Source organism: Dipodomys merriami, unplaced genomic scaffold (genome assembly GCF_024711535.1).
Source record: "Dipodomys merriami isolate MVZ:Mamm:240054 unplaced genomic scaffold, mDipMer1.0.p SCAF_4, whole genome shotgun sequence".
Taxonomy (NCBI): domain Eukaryota; kingdom Metazoa; phylum Chordata; class Mammalia; order Rodentia; family Heteromyidae; genus Dipodomys; species Dipodomys merriami.
In genome coordinates, this window is record NW_027205603.1 from 22,278,113 (window position 1) to 22,294,758 (window position 16,646).

Here is a 16,646-nt window from a genome sequence, read left to right on the forward strand (position 1 = left end):
ACAAATATTTATCCAAGTAACCAATAAAGTCAACTTAAGACATATTCTCAATCCTGGCCAAGAGAGTAGTGTATTAACAAAATTACAAAATCTTTGTAATGAGGTTAAATTTTTTCATGGCAAAGAATATACATGTTGTTAGTGTTCAACCAGTTTCAAGTGGCTGGAAAAAGGCATATACACACAAAGTGGAGGAAGATACATCTAAAGCAAGAAGATATAGAGTAGAATTAAATGAGTCCATAAGAACTCATCTTTTGGGCTGGGAAGGTGGCTCAGTGGTAGAGTGCTTGCCTTGCATGCATAGGGCCTTGGGTTCGATTCCTCAGCACCACATAAGCAGACAAAAAAAGCCAGAAGTGGCACTGTGGCTCAAGTGGTAGAGCGCTAGCCTTGAGCTGAAGAGCTGAGGGACAGCGCCCAGGCCCAGAGTTCAGGCCCAGGACTGGACCCCCCTCTACCCCCCCAAAACCTCATCTTTTCTAAATACACTTATAAATATTCCAGGCCATGGATAAAGCCTCCAAAATTTAACAGTATTCAATTTGGCTAAAGGATGAAATGACATATATAGTTAATAACAAAAGATTTAAAGACTTCAACAAACTGCAATAATGCATTCCTAAATGATCAATGAGTCAAAGAAAAACATCACTTGAAAAACTAGAAAATGTATTATAAAGAAAAGAAACTAAAATACAGCATGTCAAAACTCATAAGATGCAATTGAAATGAAAAAAGTCTGTATTGAAAGATTAAAAGAGAACACAATAAAAAAAAGAATTTCCATTTTAATATCCAAGAACAGAATTTAAGTAATAAAATGCAGTAAACAAGAGAAACTTAGACACATTGCAAACAAATACAACTTAAAATGCAGAAAAATAAATTAATGTATAGGAAAATAGTAAAAATATCAGAATCCCCAAAATGCCAAATTAGTTTAATGACAAAAACTAATCAATTATTCATTGTACTACATAGTTCAATAAAAGACCTTATGTTCCCTACCCTATCACAAAAACAAACAGAATATCCGTCTCAGCAGATGGAACAAAGAGATAAAATTCTTCACGAAAGAAAAGCATACAAAACACGAGGCACAGAAGATATTTAATCAACTTAATAAATTTTAATTTTAAAAGCCACAGATATCATCATACTTAATGAAAAAATGCCTACTGAGATAAATGTACTAAGTATTTGTAGTAAAGGAAGTTAGGCAAGAAAAATAAAAGCCTAAGAAAAAATACAACAATCTCAAATTAAGATATTATCTGTAGAAATCCTAAGATATATGCACACACATGCACAGAACACACACACACACACACACACACACACACACACACACACACACACACACACACCTATGCCTGAGCACACATGTAGGACAATTAGAATAAATGAATTTAGTCAAATATAGTGGCTGATTGAATGGTATTTCCTTCAAAGAATTTGAGCAACATTTTTAAACTGCCACAAATATGAGTCATAAAAATTTGCCTGAATATTGAGTATTATACAATCCAGAATTAAAGAATAGCATGTAATAATACCAATGCTTATAAGGACAAAATTTCCTTTTTTTCTTACTAACAAGTAAATCACTCTAATTTATTCACATTAATCCATTAGAAAACACAATTTATAAACAAAAATTTAAGAGATGTGTTATAGTTTGCATTCAAACTGAGATTTTATTACATAGTGCAGCATAAACAGATACATTCTGTTTTATTAATTAATATCTTAAATTCATGTAAGTCAATGCTAAAGCAAAGTATCAGGTGATTAGTTATTCAATAATTAAGTTTTGTTTGTAAGCCATGGGCTAAAAGGGAAGCTTTAGTTATTTGTTGGTTTACTTATTTATGACTCAATGTCTTACACTCCTGTTTGGCTTTTTTGCTCAAGGCTGTTTTACTGTCATTGTGTCACACCTGTAGTTTCAGCTTTTTAGCCATTAATTGGATATGAAATCTCAGATTTGTGCACCTGGTGTTTTTCTTTAAACCACATTCTCTGATTTTTTGAGTTCCTAGAATTACTGTCATGATCCACTGGCACCTGGCAAAAGGGTACATTTTAAACATCTATTTTAAGTAACATTCAGAGTGCATAATAGCATGGCAAAACTGTATAAAAATTTCATACTTTTCTCCCTGGCATACTTTAGAACATTACCATATCTTATTCTTCTTATGATTTTGGATGTAAATTCAAAATACATAACTGAGAATACCAACAACTTAAAACTGGTTAAAAATCAAAGCAATTGATGTAGCTAACATTACTTGTCTGTAACACAATATAAGAATATCCCATTCTCATTTAATGCTTCATTGATCTGTATATTTTTACCTCAACACATATTCTGAGTTTTTATTCTGAGGTTTGTGATAAAAATGTTTTTCATATTTATTATGATTTTAAACAAGTATCATTGGTACATTAAAGGATATGAACATTCTTATGTAATCTGGTGGACTTCTTAGGGATAGGCAAATAATTTGCTAAAAGTATTACAAATAATATAAAGCACTGAAGGTGTAGCTCATGATTGCCTTCGATGTGTGAAGCCCTGGTTTCCATCTCCAGCACCTCGAAATATTTAAGGTGAATATAATTTGTTAAATAGAACAATTATTAATGCTTAAAACTAGCACCTAAGCCACTATATTCATAGCAAGGCTATCATTAAACATCATCCTGTTCTTAATAACATTTGTAACAAAAAAAGAAACTGTCATGAAGCAAAGATTTTGTATTTATAGAGATTATTGTTTGTGGTTTTGACAGATTTATTAGACTTAACTCCTTAGAAAACTTAACCTTAACTGAATCATAGTTAATTTAAATATAATTCTATCTTCATCTTATAAATGAACACATTGTAAGTATGGTTAAGAAACAACTATTATTTTAAGTAATTCTAACACAGTCAGTGTGTATCTGTGACTATAAATTTGTAGAGCTGTGTGTCTGAAGTGTATCTAAATAGTTTGCAAGCATTTTCAAAGATAAAACAGTATGACTATAAAACATGTAGTGTGATCAGCTAATATGCTCTTTGGGCCAACTTGCATGACATCTGAAACCTCTGACATAAGAAAACAGTACACTTTTGGTATTTCTGTTGTATACAATCAGTACCACTTAAGTGAAAATAAAAATGTATGCTATTTCAGAAGATACATTGTTACATTAAATTAATTGAACATAATTGTCAGAAGAATTTAAAATGCTTGTCAGCATATGTCTAACCCAATTGATGACTATATATTTTTGGTTACTCAAAAATGTCTTCTTTCATTTAAATAAACCATGGTAATCAAAAAATCATGCAGATTTAATTTTATACAACAAAAAATGTTTTCACCTTCAATTTGTTCTTCTGTTAGGAAACTTTGGATTTCAGTCATTCTTGGAAAGCTTTCTGATTCATCACCCTTAATAACAAAAGTTGTAGTAAGTAACTACACATTACATATCACCGAACTCTTTCTTTATTTTAGAGAGAAAGCTAGCTTGTTACTTTCATATATAATCTCATTACAACATTTATTTACAATCTCCTGAATGTATTAAATAAAAATAAATATTTTAATGTACTGTATTTGAGAATGTGTTTGTGAACACTGAAGAGTACTCAGGGAGATCAATGAGTCTTATCACAAATAGTTCCCAAATAAATCATAGTAGATTTGTTTACATTTATATTTTGTCTGTTTCAACTTTAGACAAGCCAATGTATTATGAAGTTCTATGAAAACACAACTTGTATGATAAAAATACATAGTTTTTATATGCCGTAGAAATATAGCCTCTTTAAAAATTGTTTTTCTTTTTTTCAGTGCTTTGCCCAAAGAATTTACTAACAAGATATTGTTGTGGCTAAATAAATTCTTATGTTTATGAATTTTGTTTTAAGTACATAAAATTTTGATTTGAGCATATAAAACTATTTCAATATGATTCTGTTTTTAAAATCAAATTATGTAAACATTTTAGTATATGAGCCTAAAATTTAAAAAGTGCAATTTGTATTGTCTCAAGAATCATATATTTTTTATTTCATCATTGGATTATAATATAAATCAATTTTTTGCTAATATCAATGAGAGATTTTTATAACACTTAGATTTCAAATTATTACTTAGATAATAAGAAAATTAGAGGAAAACATTGATGAAATAAAAATATACTGTTTTAATTAACATTTATTCATGGTATTAAGAGTAGTAATTCAAATTAAGTAGCTTTCACTTTATTATACTGTATCACACCTGTGAACTTCCTTCAGCAACAGCAGGAAGTGAGGTTAATGATGTTATCTTTGCTGATTCCTGAGATGATGTTGCAGCAGGTAGTAAATCTGGACTTTCTTTTTTAAATAAGACTACTATATCTGTCTGTGATGAAGATGTTTGGAGTAGCTTTTTATCATCTGCATCAATATCTGAATTTTCACAAACAGGTGATACTTCTTGAGACTTGGATAACAGTGAAAGATCTGAAATAGCAGGGCTAGTCCTGATTTCCTCTGAGCTTTAGAATTACAAAATATTTGGTATTAGGTTACATGAAAATATTTTATTTGATTTTAAAATCATTTTCATAATTGGCAAAAATATTAACTAGTAATTGTAATTAGCCATTAATAATAGAAATAAAAATGTGAAATGGAAGTTGGACAACTAATTGAAGGCACTAAACAACTTCTGGGATTTACAATATACAAATAGTCACAATTACTTAAAATATGCCAACATAGTAGTTGTTAAAGGTTGTATCATGCCACAGAACAAATAATATTTGGTCAAATAGGAACACAGGTTGTGGTTTAGATTCATTCTTCCCAAAATTATTTTACCCAATTTCTTATCAAAATAAAACTTTTAAAATGGTTACATCATAGTTCTACTATTAAAATATTACTGTTGTTACAGGTTCTGAACTTTCTTTTTTGGCTTTATTTTGTGTAAAGATGCTGTACAGAGGGGTTACAGTTACATGAGTAACATAATAAATACTGATTATTGCAAATAAGGGAAACCATGGGACCGGTATTTCTTTGGGACTGTCTTACTTCACTTAATATGACTTTTTCCAAGTCTTTCCATTTCCTAACAAATGGGGCGGTGTCATTCTTTCTGATGGAAACAAAGAAAGGAGATATGCAGTTTCCACCAGCTGACAGAGGGTTAGTTTATCAGATGCCAGAACTAAAGTGACCATATGTCATGGTCCATCTACAGTTGGAGTTTATGCTTGTCCCAACGTTTTAGGGCTAGATGATAATTTAAATGGGTGAACTATTATGTTGTCTATAAAATTTAAAGAAACCCTTGCTCATCCTAATATTTATGTGCTTCATAAAGTATAAAAAAGAGCTGAGTGTTTCTACATCTTAATGAGTTAATGATCCAACTGATATAAATTATATAAGGCTGATGTCAGTTTCTAATTTTTTTTTCATTTTTGTCTCGCAAGAGCAAAATCTTTAAAGGTAAGTAGTGCCACACATTTTACATTTGTTAGTTTAGAATGAATTTCAAGTACTAGATTTTGGATTATGAAAAGAAGTGAAATGAAGGTATTCCTGAGAATAAAGGTGGTTACTGGTGCTCTCTCTCTCTCTCTCTCTCTCTCTCTCGCATATATATGCATATATATAGATATATATTTAATTGATGACAGACATTTGATGAAGCAGGTTTTAAGAGTAAACAGAATAGGGGAATTCTTTTCTCCTAAGTCATTAAGCATCATACCTCAGAGGAGAGAATTCAAGATAACTATGCTCTCACCACAGGTAATCCCACTTCGTGTCTCTGACCATACTAACATCTTGGGTCACAACACACACTTTACCTCAAGAGACCCACTCCAACCAAACTCTAAATATCTGAAGATTTTCTACTACAAAAGGAATATCCCAACAGGTAAACTAGGAAAGCAAAAAAGAGAAACAGTGAGCAGGACCCCTGCTGAGGCAGTACCGTGGCTCTTCACCCTGCTGAGACTTTGTGCAGATGTTAATCAGAGAAGCATCCACAAACTGAAGAAAGAGCTCAACACTAGACCCGTGGAAACGGGGGGAAGCTGGTGAAGACCCCCAGAGTGGGCAAGTGGAGCCCGGTTTCAACCCGCCTGCGGGGCAGCTATGGAGGAGTTGCAGACTCAGCAAACATCACCATTGCAACTTCCAGAAATCGGCACCACTGGTAAGCGCCCCAAAGTGGCAGCTGGAGCTAACGTAAGGTATAGTTCTCCAGCGCAGGCGGGATCCCCAAGGACTCCTACCACCTCCATACATGGTCCCCAGGGCACCACAGCCGCAGCCAATCCCTGGCCGACCACCCTGCCGACTGGGCGCTCTGCTGGGACCCGCTCCCTCCCTGCGGCCGCTGGGTGCAGACCCTGGACTCCCACAGTCACGGCTGCATCACTCTGTGGGTTCCCCTGGCCTGCGCCTTCATCACTGCTGCCAGCACAGTTCAGAGCTGCTGTGGACGGCACCAGCCTCTGAACTAGGTGGCCCTGCCAGCTGCTGACCAGCCGCTGGTCGCTGCCCCACCCACCCACCATCACCACTGAAGCCCAGCCAAATGGCCACCCACCTGGGCCTCTGTTCCAAGCTCCACCTGGTCCTCCCAGAGCCCGAACTCCCCACCCTGCAGAGCGAGACAATTCAGGTGCTGCAGATGCCAACGTCCCTCCCGCCCCCCAACCTGGTCCTGCCAATGCTCAGACTCTTCCACTGAGAACCCTCCAACACCATCCTGCCATCCTGGCTACCACAACACACTCTCTGTGTGGTCCAGCGTACCACCAGCCACAGATCTTGTAAGTAATCCAATTGGGTCCAATCTCTGGAGGTGGCAATTTTCTGTAGGGTCCCAAAGCCCTCTGACCCAAGCCCTCGCCCAAAAGGGAGGGTCATATCAGAAGAGAACACAGAACTAAACTCTGTTTCTAAACCTCCTGTGGTTACCTCGGAAAGCCTGGGAACACAGTTCCACGCCTATGATAGCAGATTAAAATCCAAATCTCCCCAACTCCCTTCCATCAGGCCTGAGAATTGGATTGTAGATAGAAGTCACCTTCCTTTGTCAAAAGGCCATCTGGAGCCGGGCGCTGGTGGCTCATGCCGGTAATCCTAGCTACTGGGGAGGCTGAGATCTGAGGATCACGGTTCAAAGCCAACCCGGGCAGGAAACTCCATGAGACTCTTATTTCCAATAAACCACTAGAAAACCAGAAGTGGCACTGTGGCTCAAGCGGTAGAGTTCTGGCCTTGAGCTGAAGAACACAGGGACAGCACCAAGACCAGAGTTCAAGCCCCACGACCGACCAAAAAAAAAAAAAAAAGGCCATCTGGATCCAATGAAACCACAAGGAAAGCAGACTACTGAAAGGCATACAAGGTTTTATCAGGAATCAGTTTAAAGGACTACGTGGAGACTAGCTCCCCTATACAAGCTGAAAATCTCATTCGTTGGATTTTTTTAAAGTTTTTAAAAATGTTTGTTGTTTCCTTTTTGTTTCTTTGTTATTTTGTTGTGTTTTATGATTTGCTATTTTACCTATATTGTCTATTTTTCACTATTTAGTTTTTTCTTCCACTTTTAATTTCCTAGTTTTAATTTTGTTTTCCTTTCACTCTTTCCTCTTCATTTCTCTCCACATTGCATTACTACTTTATCAGAGCTAACCTGTTTAGTCCTATACACAAAGTAAGGCCTTCTTGTATGTAAACACAATAATTACAGGAATTATCTTAGATTAATCAACTTTCCAATACTTTTCAATAAGATCAGCAATTCTTCCAAATAAACATATGTGTGTGTGTGTGTGTGTGTGTGTGTGTGTGTGTGTGTGTGTGTATATATATTTCTTTTCTTATTTTTGTCTAGATTTCTAAGCTATTCCTTACATAATATTTCTTCAAATTCTTTTCTACATCTTACAAGCTCTCTATTCTCTTCCTACTACACATAGCTCTCCTATAAGCTGTTCTTACCCCTCTACTATCATTATACCCAATTTTTCTTCTTAATTTAAATTTATATCTCTCCAATCCTAACCCTTCTCTTCTCCATTTTCAGTCCATTGATCCCTAATGGTTTATATCTGAGCCAACTTTGAAATTGTTAGATTTTGACTGAGTACAAGAGGCATATCTTGTTAACCCTAAGGTGCAGACTACTTAAAAACCAAACCCAGATTGTCTCACAAGTTACAACTATACATGTTCTCCACCCCAGAACCACAACATCCCTCTCCAAGCAAAGAAAAAGAGAGCTAAATAGTTAAATACCTAACCATAATTTTGAAATCCTAAGTTCTGTAGTGGGTTGGCTCTTGCCCTAAAAGACTATCTTACTGTCCTAGTGGCTCTTGTCTCCAAATGGGTAGAATTAACTGCAGAAACTCAAGAAACATGGCCAATCCACTAACCCCAACTTCATCTCCACATACACAAGCTATAGAGCAGTTCCAGAATGACCAAGAGGATAATGCTCAGGATTTTTAAAAGCATGGCTGGTAAATCTGCTCAATGAAAAGGCAGACACCCTGCATAGGGCGATAAGAGGATGTGATGAGGCTACCCAGAAATTGAGAAGCCTCCACAAATGAAAAGATAAAGGAACTCCAACAAAAGGAGAAAGAGTTCAATAAAGTTTGAGGAGTTGAAAGATAACTCTGAAAACCAACTCCAGGATGTAAGGCAAGCTATTCAAAACTTAACACTTCAATAAAGAGCTGCCCAACATTAAGGAAGACCAGCAAGAAGGAAGGGAAATAAATGGCAAAGTAAAAAGCCAAAAAAGCAGAATGGAGGAAACAGAAGACAGAGTCACTGAGGCAGAAGATAGTTTAGACTCCATAGAGAAAGAGAACACAGATATGCATAACAAAACCAAGAAGCATAGCAGATCACTGCAGGAGCTACAAGATACAATCATACTGTAATCCTAGCTACTCAAGAGGCTGAGATCTGCGGATCACAGTTCAAAGCCAGCCAGGGCAGGAAAGTCCATGAGACTTTTATCTCTAATAAACCATTAGAAAACTGGAAGTGGCACTGTGGCTCAAGTGGTAGAGCACTCGCCTTGAGCTGAAGAGCGCAAGGACAGCGCCCAAGCCCAGAGGTCAAGCCCCACGACCAAACCAAAAAAAAAAAAAAAAAAAAGATACAATCAGAAAGCCTAATTTAAGACTAATAGGCATAGACGAGGTCCTGGAAAGGGAAGCCAATGGATTAGGAAATATATTCAGCAGAATCCTAGCAGAGAACTTCCCAAATATATAAAAGGACAGGCCTACCCAGATATAAGAACCCCAAATAGACCAGACCAGGATAAGACATACCACCACCACATTAGAGACCATACAGGATCAGTAGAAACTAAGGGATGAGTTCTCAAAGCTGCGAGGGAGAAGAGAACAATCACCTATTAAGGTAAGCCAATCAGCATAACCTCAGTCTTCTCAGCAGAGACCATGAAAGCAAGGAGAGCATGTAATGAGGAATGCCATGTCCTAAAGAAAAATAACTACCAACCAAGAATAAGCTAAGCTCTCATTCATAGTGGAAGAACAAATAAAAACCTTCCACAACAAGGGAAACTAAAACAATATCATTACCAAACCAGCTTTACAAAAAACCTCGAAGACGTTCCACACATAGAAAACCAAGAATGAGATATTGGCAGTGCAATGGTCCACAGAGAACTATGTAATCACAGCAAGAACAGCCAAGACACACACACCCCCAAAAATGGATTAAAATTCAGGAACAAACACCTCTCAGTCCTAACTCTCAATATTATTGGTCTTAACTCTCCAATTAAGAAACATAGATTGTCTCTGATTTCCTACATCAACAAATTGGAGAGATCTGAAAGCAACAATTTAATGAGGCACCTAAAGCTTCTTGAAAAAGGGCAACAAGCTAAACCCCAATCCAATTAGAATTAAATGAATTAGACTCCAAAAAAACCATAGAAAGATTAACAAAACAAAGAGTTGGTTCTTGGGAAAAAAATTAACAAAATTGACAGACCCTTAGAAAACCTTATCAGAAAAAAAGAGAACAAACCCAAATAAACTAACTCATAGATGAGAATGGAAACATCACTACAGAAACAACCAAGATTTAGAACATTATAAGGGAATACTTCTCAAACCTTTATGCTAATAAGTTTGTGAATCTGGAATTTCTAGCAAATATTGATAAGCCCAAACTAAACCAAGATGATTTAAACCAACTTAACAGACCCATAAACATCAAAATAGAAGCAGCAATAAGAGACCTCTCACCCAAGAAAAGCCCCAGATTGGATGGATTTACAGAGGAATTCTACAAGGCAGAACTCACACCAATACTCCTCCAATGCTTCAATGAAATTAAAAGTGAAAGTTCATACCGAAGTCTTTCTATGAAGTCATTATATCCCACATCCTCAAACCAGGCAGGGACTCTTCAAAGAAAGAGAACTATAGACCCATTTCTTTAATGAACATCAATGCAATACTTCTCAATAAAATTCTGGACAATCAACTTCAACAACTCATCAAAAAAAAATCATACACATGATCAAACACGATTCATTTTAGGGATTAAAAGCTGGTTCAATATATGCAAATCAATTAACGCAATTCATCACATCAACAAGAGCAAGGATAAGAACCACATGGTTATTTCAATAAATGAAGAAAAAGCATTTGACAAAATCCAACACCCCTTTATGATGAAAGCTCTGGAAAAATTAGGAATTCATGGAACGTGGATGACAAACCTACAGCCAGCATTATACTTAATGGCAAAAAGCTAAAGCCATTTCATCTAAATTCAGGAATGAGACAACATGTCCACTCTCTCCACTTCTCTTCAATTTAGTATTAGAATGCCTAACTATAACAATAAGAAAAGAAGCAAACATAAAGGGGATCCAAATAGGGAAAGATGAAATAAAACTCCCTCTTTGCAGATGACATGATCTTGTATTTAAAGAATATCACTCCCAAGTTACTCAAGCTGATTCAAAATTTTGCCAAAGTAGAAGAATATAAAATTAACCCTAAAAAAATCAATGGCTTTCCTGAATGCCAATAATGAGAAGAGCATGGCTGAAATCAGGAAAGCAATAATTTTTTAATAGCCCCACAGAAAATAAAATACCTAGGAGTTAACTTAAAAGAAGTAAAGGACCTCTATGATGACAACTTTAAAAACCTGAAAATGGAAATTAAAGTAGAACTAAGGAAGTGGTAAACCCACCCATGCTCCTGGAATGGACAGAAAAACTGTCCATTCTCTCATTTCTTCTTGATTCAATGACTTCTTTCTCAACAACTTTTATTGATTCCATTCATTTTCAAATTTGTCAACACAAATACAATCTCACCCACACAATCCCCCTAGTTTTAAGAAAAAAACATTCTCACAATTATTGATGTGGTAATGTATGAAATAATTACTATTTATTTTTCAATAAAATAATTGATGATTGACTTTAATATTGTCAGTAATAATATATAAGATGTCTGAAGACATACCTATGAACAAGAAAAACAAAAAGATCTGGTATTCGAAGTGTCCATTACAGTAAAATCTAAGTAAAATGTTGTTAAAATAACTTTTATAAAATTTCAGTAGAGAACATGCAAAAGTCAAATCTATATGTAGTTAGAAAGTTTTAAAAGATTACAAACATTAATTATTAAAATCTTTAAAGTGACTACCTTAGGCTCCTCAATTAAAGATAGACTCAAAAAACTTGCAAAGGTTTAGGGTAAATTCAACAACCCTCAAAGACAGGAAACAGAAAATTAAAATAGTTGACATTATTTCACCTGGAGAAATACGTAACTAATTTTTTATGATGTTGAAGAAACTCAGGATGTATTGTTTGGTATTGGTGCACCCTCTCACTTGAGCCACACTCCAGTACTTTTTTAGTATTTTGTTCAGGTAGGGATTCTTGCCTTTGCCCAAATCTGCCTCAGACCACAATACTCCTGTCCTCCATCAGGAGATTTGTTAGACAAAACCAAAGCTATTCTGACACCAGATAAAACCCCCAAACATTTTTTCAGTAGACAAGATTGACCACATGGTGGTATGGCCATAGAATCATTATAGAATGGAATAATAATCATGTTTCCTCCTGAATGGTCTCAATTCTTATTTTCCCTCTTCACGTGGTTGCTTGGCAACCAAGGTTTTTTCATTAGCCCCTACAATAGTGAATGTGATCTTTCAGATGCAGTTTGTCAAGTAAAGCCATTTCTTTCTTTACAGTTCCAGCATTACCTATTTTTCCTGCTTACCCAAGTTCTCTATAAATTCATGAATTAGTATTTTCACAGAATCTTTCTTCTTCAGTACTGTTGATGCTCATCAGCTGCAACTAATACAAAAACACTTTATATATGTTGAGAATAAATTTTCTCAATCAATCTTCTTATGTATAGCCATCATATATGACTGAATTGAATATTACAACTTTAAAAAAATTGATATCTACTAAGATTGAAAATATCCTACTAGGATCCTTACACTAGATACAGTGCTGAGTTAGACAGGCCAATATATCGGTGACTATATGTATACAGTCATAAAAGCTCCAAAGGGGACCTGTAACTTGTTCAAAGCAGAACTAGAGATTAGGTAGTCACAGAGTAATAATTTTAGAGTAGGAAAAATGGTGACTTAGTATAAAGCACAGAAATTGAGAAATTTTTTGGAAATCTTATAGCAGATTTGTTATAAAAACCAATTTTTTAAAATTGTAAAGATGTTGTACAAAGGGGTTACAGTTACAGAGTAAGGTAATGAGTAGATTCTTTTTATCGAACATGTACCCACTCCTTTGTTTTTCTACAACTATCCCTTCCCTGCCCCATTCCTACCCCCTCTCCCAAAGTTGTAAAGTTCATTAACAACATAGTGTCCTGTGAGTATCATTATTGCAATGGGTCATCCTTTGTCCTTGTTTCAGCATTTTGTTATTCCCCTTCCCTTCCCCCAATCAGATTAATGTATGTACAAGAAGCAGGGCACCAGATCAAAGATAGTGATTGCCAGGGATAAACCAATGGAAAAATAAAAATGAAATAAAATAAGAGCTAGATACAGTACATTAGCAACAACATCAACAACCAAAAAAGAAAAAAAGATCATTGTTTCCATGTCTTGAAGTTCATTTTCATTTCAACTAGCATCATTTAGGCTACAGTAGGGCTCCTCTGCTCAGGTGGAAACTTCCTAAATAAAGATCCAGAAACAGAAAAATATCAAAGAAAGGCTGGATAAGTGGGATCATATTGAACTGCAGAGCTTCTGCATGGCAAAGGACATGACTAGCAAGATCAATAGAAAGTCCACAGATTGTGAGAGATCTTCACTAGCTATAGAACAGACAAGGATCTCATATCAAAAATATACCTAGAGCCAAAATATTAACCCTCCCCAATAACAAATCCCCAAAGAAACCAACCACTTCATTAATTAAGAGACTTCTCTGAAGAGGAAATAAGAATGTCCAATAGACACTTGAAGAAATCCTCAACATTGCTGGCCATAGAAGAAATGCAAGTCAAAACCATGTTGAAATTTCACCTCACCCCAGTTAGTATGGCCATTATTAAGAAAATAAATAATAACAGATGCTGGAAGAGCTGAGGCCAAAAGGGAATGCTACTGCACTGTGGGTGGGAGTGTAAGCCGGTTCAGCCAGGGAAGGCAGTATGGAGGTTCCTCAAAAGACTAAACATAGAGCTCCCCTATGATCCAGCAATCCCACTCCTGGGCATTTATCCAAATCATCATAAGCAAGGCCACAGTAAAGCTACGAGCACAACTATATTCAATGAAGCATTATTTACCATAGCTAAGATATGGAACCAACCCACATGCCCTGCAGTACATGAATGGATCAAGAAAATATACATTTTCTTGTGTTTGTGTGTGTGTATATATATGTATATATATATATATATATATCTGCAGATATATATACATATATGTATATATACATACATATATACACACACACACACACACACACAATGGAATTCTATGCTTCCATCAGAAAGAATGATACTGCCCCATTTGTTAGGAAATGGAAAGACTTGGAAAAAATTATATTAAGTGAAGTAAGCCAGGCCCAAAGAAACATAGGTTCCATAATTTCCCTTATTTGCAATAACTAGTATATGTCTAGGATAATCTTGCCAGACAAGTAGAAAAGGTCAAAAGCTATGTACATACGACCATATAAGGTAATGCTAAATGCTAAACAAAATGAACCCTAAGGTAGGGACACAAGAGGTTTTTTTTTGTTGCTGTTGTTATTAATGTACTTATAATGTACTATCTATTTTTTTTGTTCTTTTGTATGTTCTTCCCCCATGGTATAACCCCTGTTTTCACTGTATTTGATTCCAGTAACCTGCATCTTGTATATACCTTTTTCTAATTTGGGGAGGGAAAGGGAAATAATAAAACGCTGAAACAAGGATACAGGTTGACCCATTGTAACAATGAGATGTAAGACACAATATGTTGAAAACAAACTTTACAACTTCCTGGGAGTGGAGGAAGGAGTTGAGCAGGCTGGGAGGGAAGGGATGGTAGGGGGAAAACGTAAGGCGGGAGGGGGGTAACAATGCTCAATCTATGTTGAAAATGAACTTTACATCTTCAAGGGGTGAAGGGAGAAATTGGAGAGGTGGCTAGGAAAGGGTGGGTGGGGGGAAAACAAAGGAGGGCATAACAATGCTTAAAAGGAAATGTACTCATTACCTTAGTCATGTAACTATAACCCCTCTGTACAGTATCTTTATAATAAAAAATATTTTAAAAAGAAAATGAATGGCCAAGTACACTGTGAATAATTATCTGAACATGGCCATTAAATAATATAAGGATGCTTAAAAATAAATCACTCTCCCAAGAAAATGGAGTGTATTCATGAGTACTAAATGGGAAAGTCTGATTGATTCCATCACACTCCCAAGTATTTGACTTAACACAAACAATGGAAAAATTGCTACAATGAGAGATATATACAGCTATGAATGTAGCACTTTTACTAATCTAATGGGAATATCTGAATTATCATTTTCAATGAGTGGGACAACATTCTGTTGCTTAGATGGCATTGATAATTACTGAAAAGCAGTGCTTATATTCTATACACATTTGATTAATAATCATTTAAAATTCAAATATAACCCAGGTACTTGTCATTCAAATAAATTTGGACAAAGAAGATGTTAGAACATTTAGACACCATCGAGCAGATATATTCTATGTCTTTTTTTTTTTTTTTTTTGGCCAGTCGTGTGGCCTGAACTCTGGGCCTGGGCGCTCTCCCTCATCTCGTCAGCTCAAGGCTAGTGCTCTACCACTTGAACCACAGTGCCACTTCTAGCTTTTTCTGCTTATGTGGTGCTGAGGAATCAAACCCAGGAATCGAACTCATGCATGCAAGGCAAGCGCTCTACCACTGAGCCACCTTCTCAGCCCCTATTTTTTGTCTTTTAAAGGAAAAAGTCATTGGCTCTGCAGCTTAAAGGCAAAAGATGCTAGACAGTGCTTACATCACATCAAAACATCTATGTCAATGTAAGCACTTTAAATGAAAGCTTTTTTATTGTGAAAAATGAAAGCTTTTATATTAAGAATTCTAAAAGGACCTTAAGGCATCTTAACATCAAGTTTTACCTTTAAATGTGGCTTATCTATTAGAACCATAAATTAGAGGAACCTGAGAACACTTTTCTGCTGATCGAAGCTTTGGTTAACAATACTTGTAGTTATTGGTTAGCTTCCGTATCTTTTCATCAATTATTCTTACTGATAAGAGGCATATGCTCTTTGCTAATGACAATTCGTGATTGTTAGCCAAGCCTAATGCATAGGTTTTCTGGCTTTTCAACCCAGAGTTCTATTTATAAGAATTAAAATATTTTCTCTCAAAAGTGTTGCTTAATACAAATAGTTCTATTTTAAGGATGGTCACCATTTTCTAAAAATACCATACCACCTAGGTTCCAGGAAAAACTACAGATGTTTAAATTTTTTATATATCCTTTACTGAAATACTGTTGGAAACAATAACATTATTTCAGTTATATCACATCTCATTATGAAAACCGTGTTGTTTTCTTGAGACATCCCTGCTTTGATTCTAGGTTGATGGTTCAGAAAACCTTTTTGATGCTCTTCAAACTAGCTAATCATGCAAAATTGTGAATCTAAGTTCTTATAAATCGGAATGAGGTGCAATATATTAGGGATAAAACCTGCACAGATTTCTTACACAGTGTATCTGCATACTTGGCTTCCTGACAGTAATACATCCTACTGCAAAAGAAAAAATTTGTCTCGAGTTTCCCCAGAGTTGTCCTCATTTCTATACAATAACCGATATCCCAAGATACTTTCAATCATTTGAAGGCCCATCTGGGATCTTTCATGTCATCTAAGGGGGAGATCCTGAGAGACTCTCTTCCACCTTCCCCCTTGCAGTGCCTCTGGGCCAATATCAACCCATACTCCCTTCAGAGCTGACAACAGAACCAAAATAGACAGTTAATCTGCAAAATGGGGAGGTCCTAAATAA

The 16,646-nt window shown here is 35.7% G+C and overlaps 1 protein-coding gene across 2 annotated transcripts in view; it reads right to left on the reverse strand.

The window, feature by feature from the left end:
* Ccdc7 (coiled-coil domain containing 7) overlaps window positions 1-16,646 on the reverse strand; it is a 196,349-nt gene that overhangs the window by 107,963 nt on the left and 71,740 nt on the right. For both annotated transcript variants that reach the window (XM_069990678.1, XM_069990677.1), the window contains exons 18-19: window positions 4,290-4,551; window positions 3,383-3,452 (exon numbers count right to left, since the gene is read on the reverse strand). In XM_069990678.1, coding sequence (XP_069846779.1) covers window positions 3,383-3,452; window positions 4,290-4,551 — 332 coding nt within the window. The remainder of the gene's footprint in view (window positions 1-3,382; window positions 3,453-4,289; window positions 4,552-16,646) is intronic.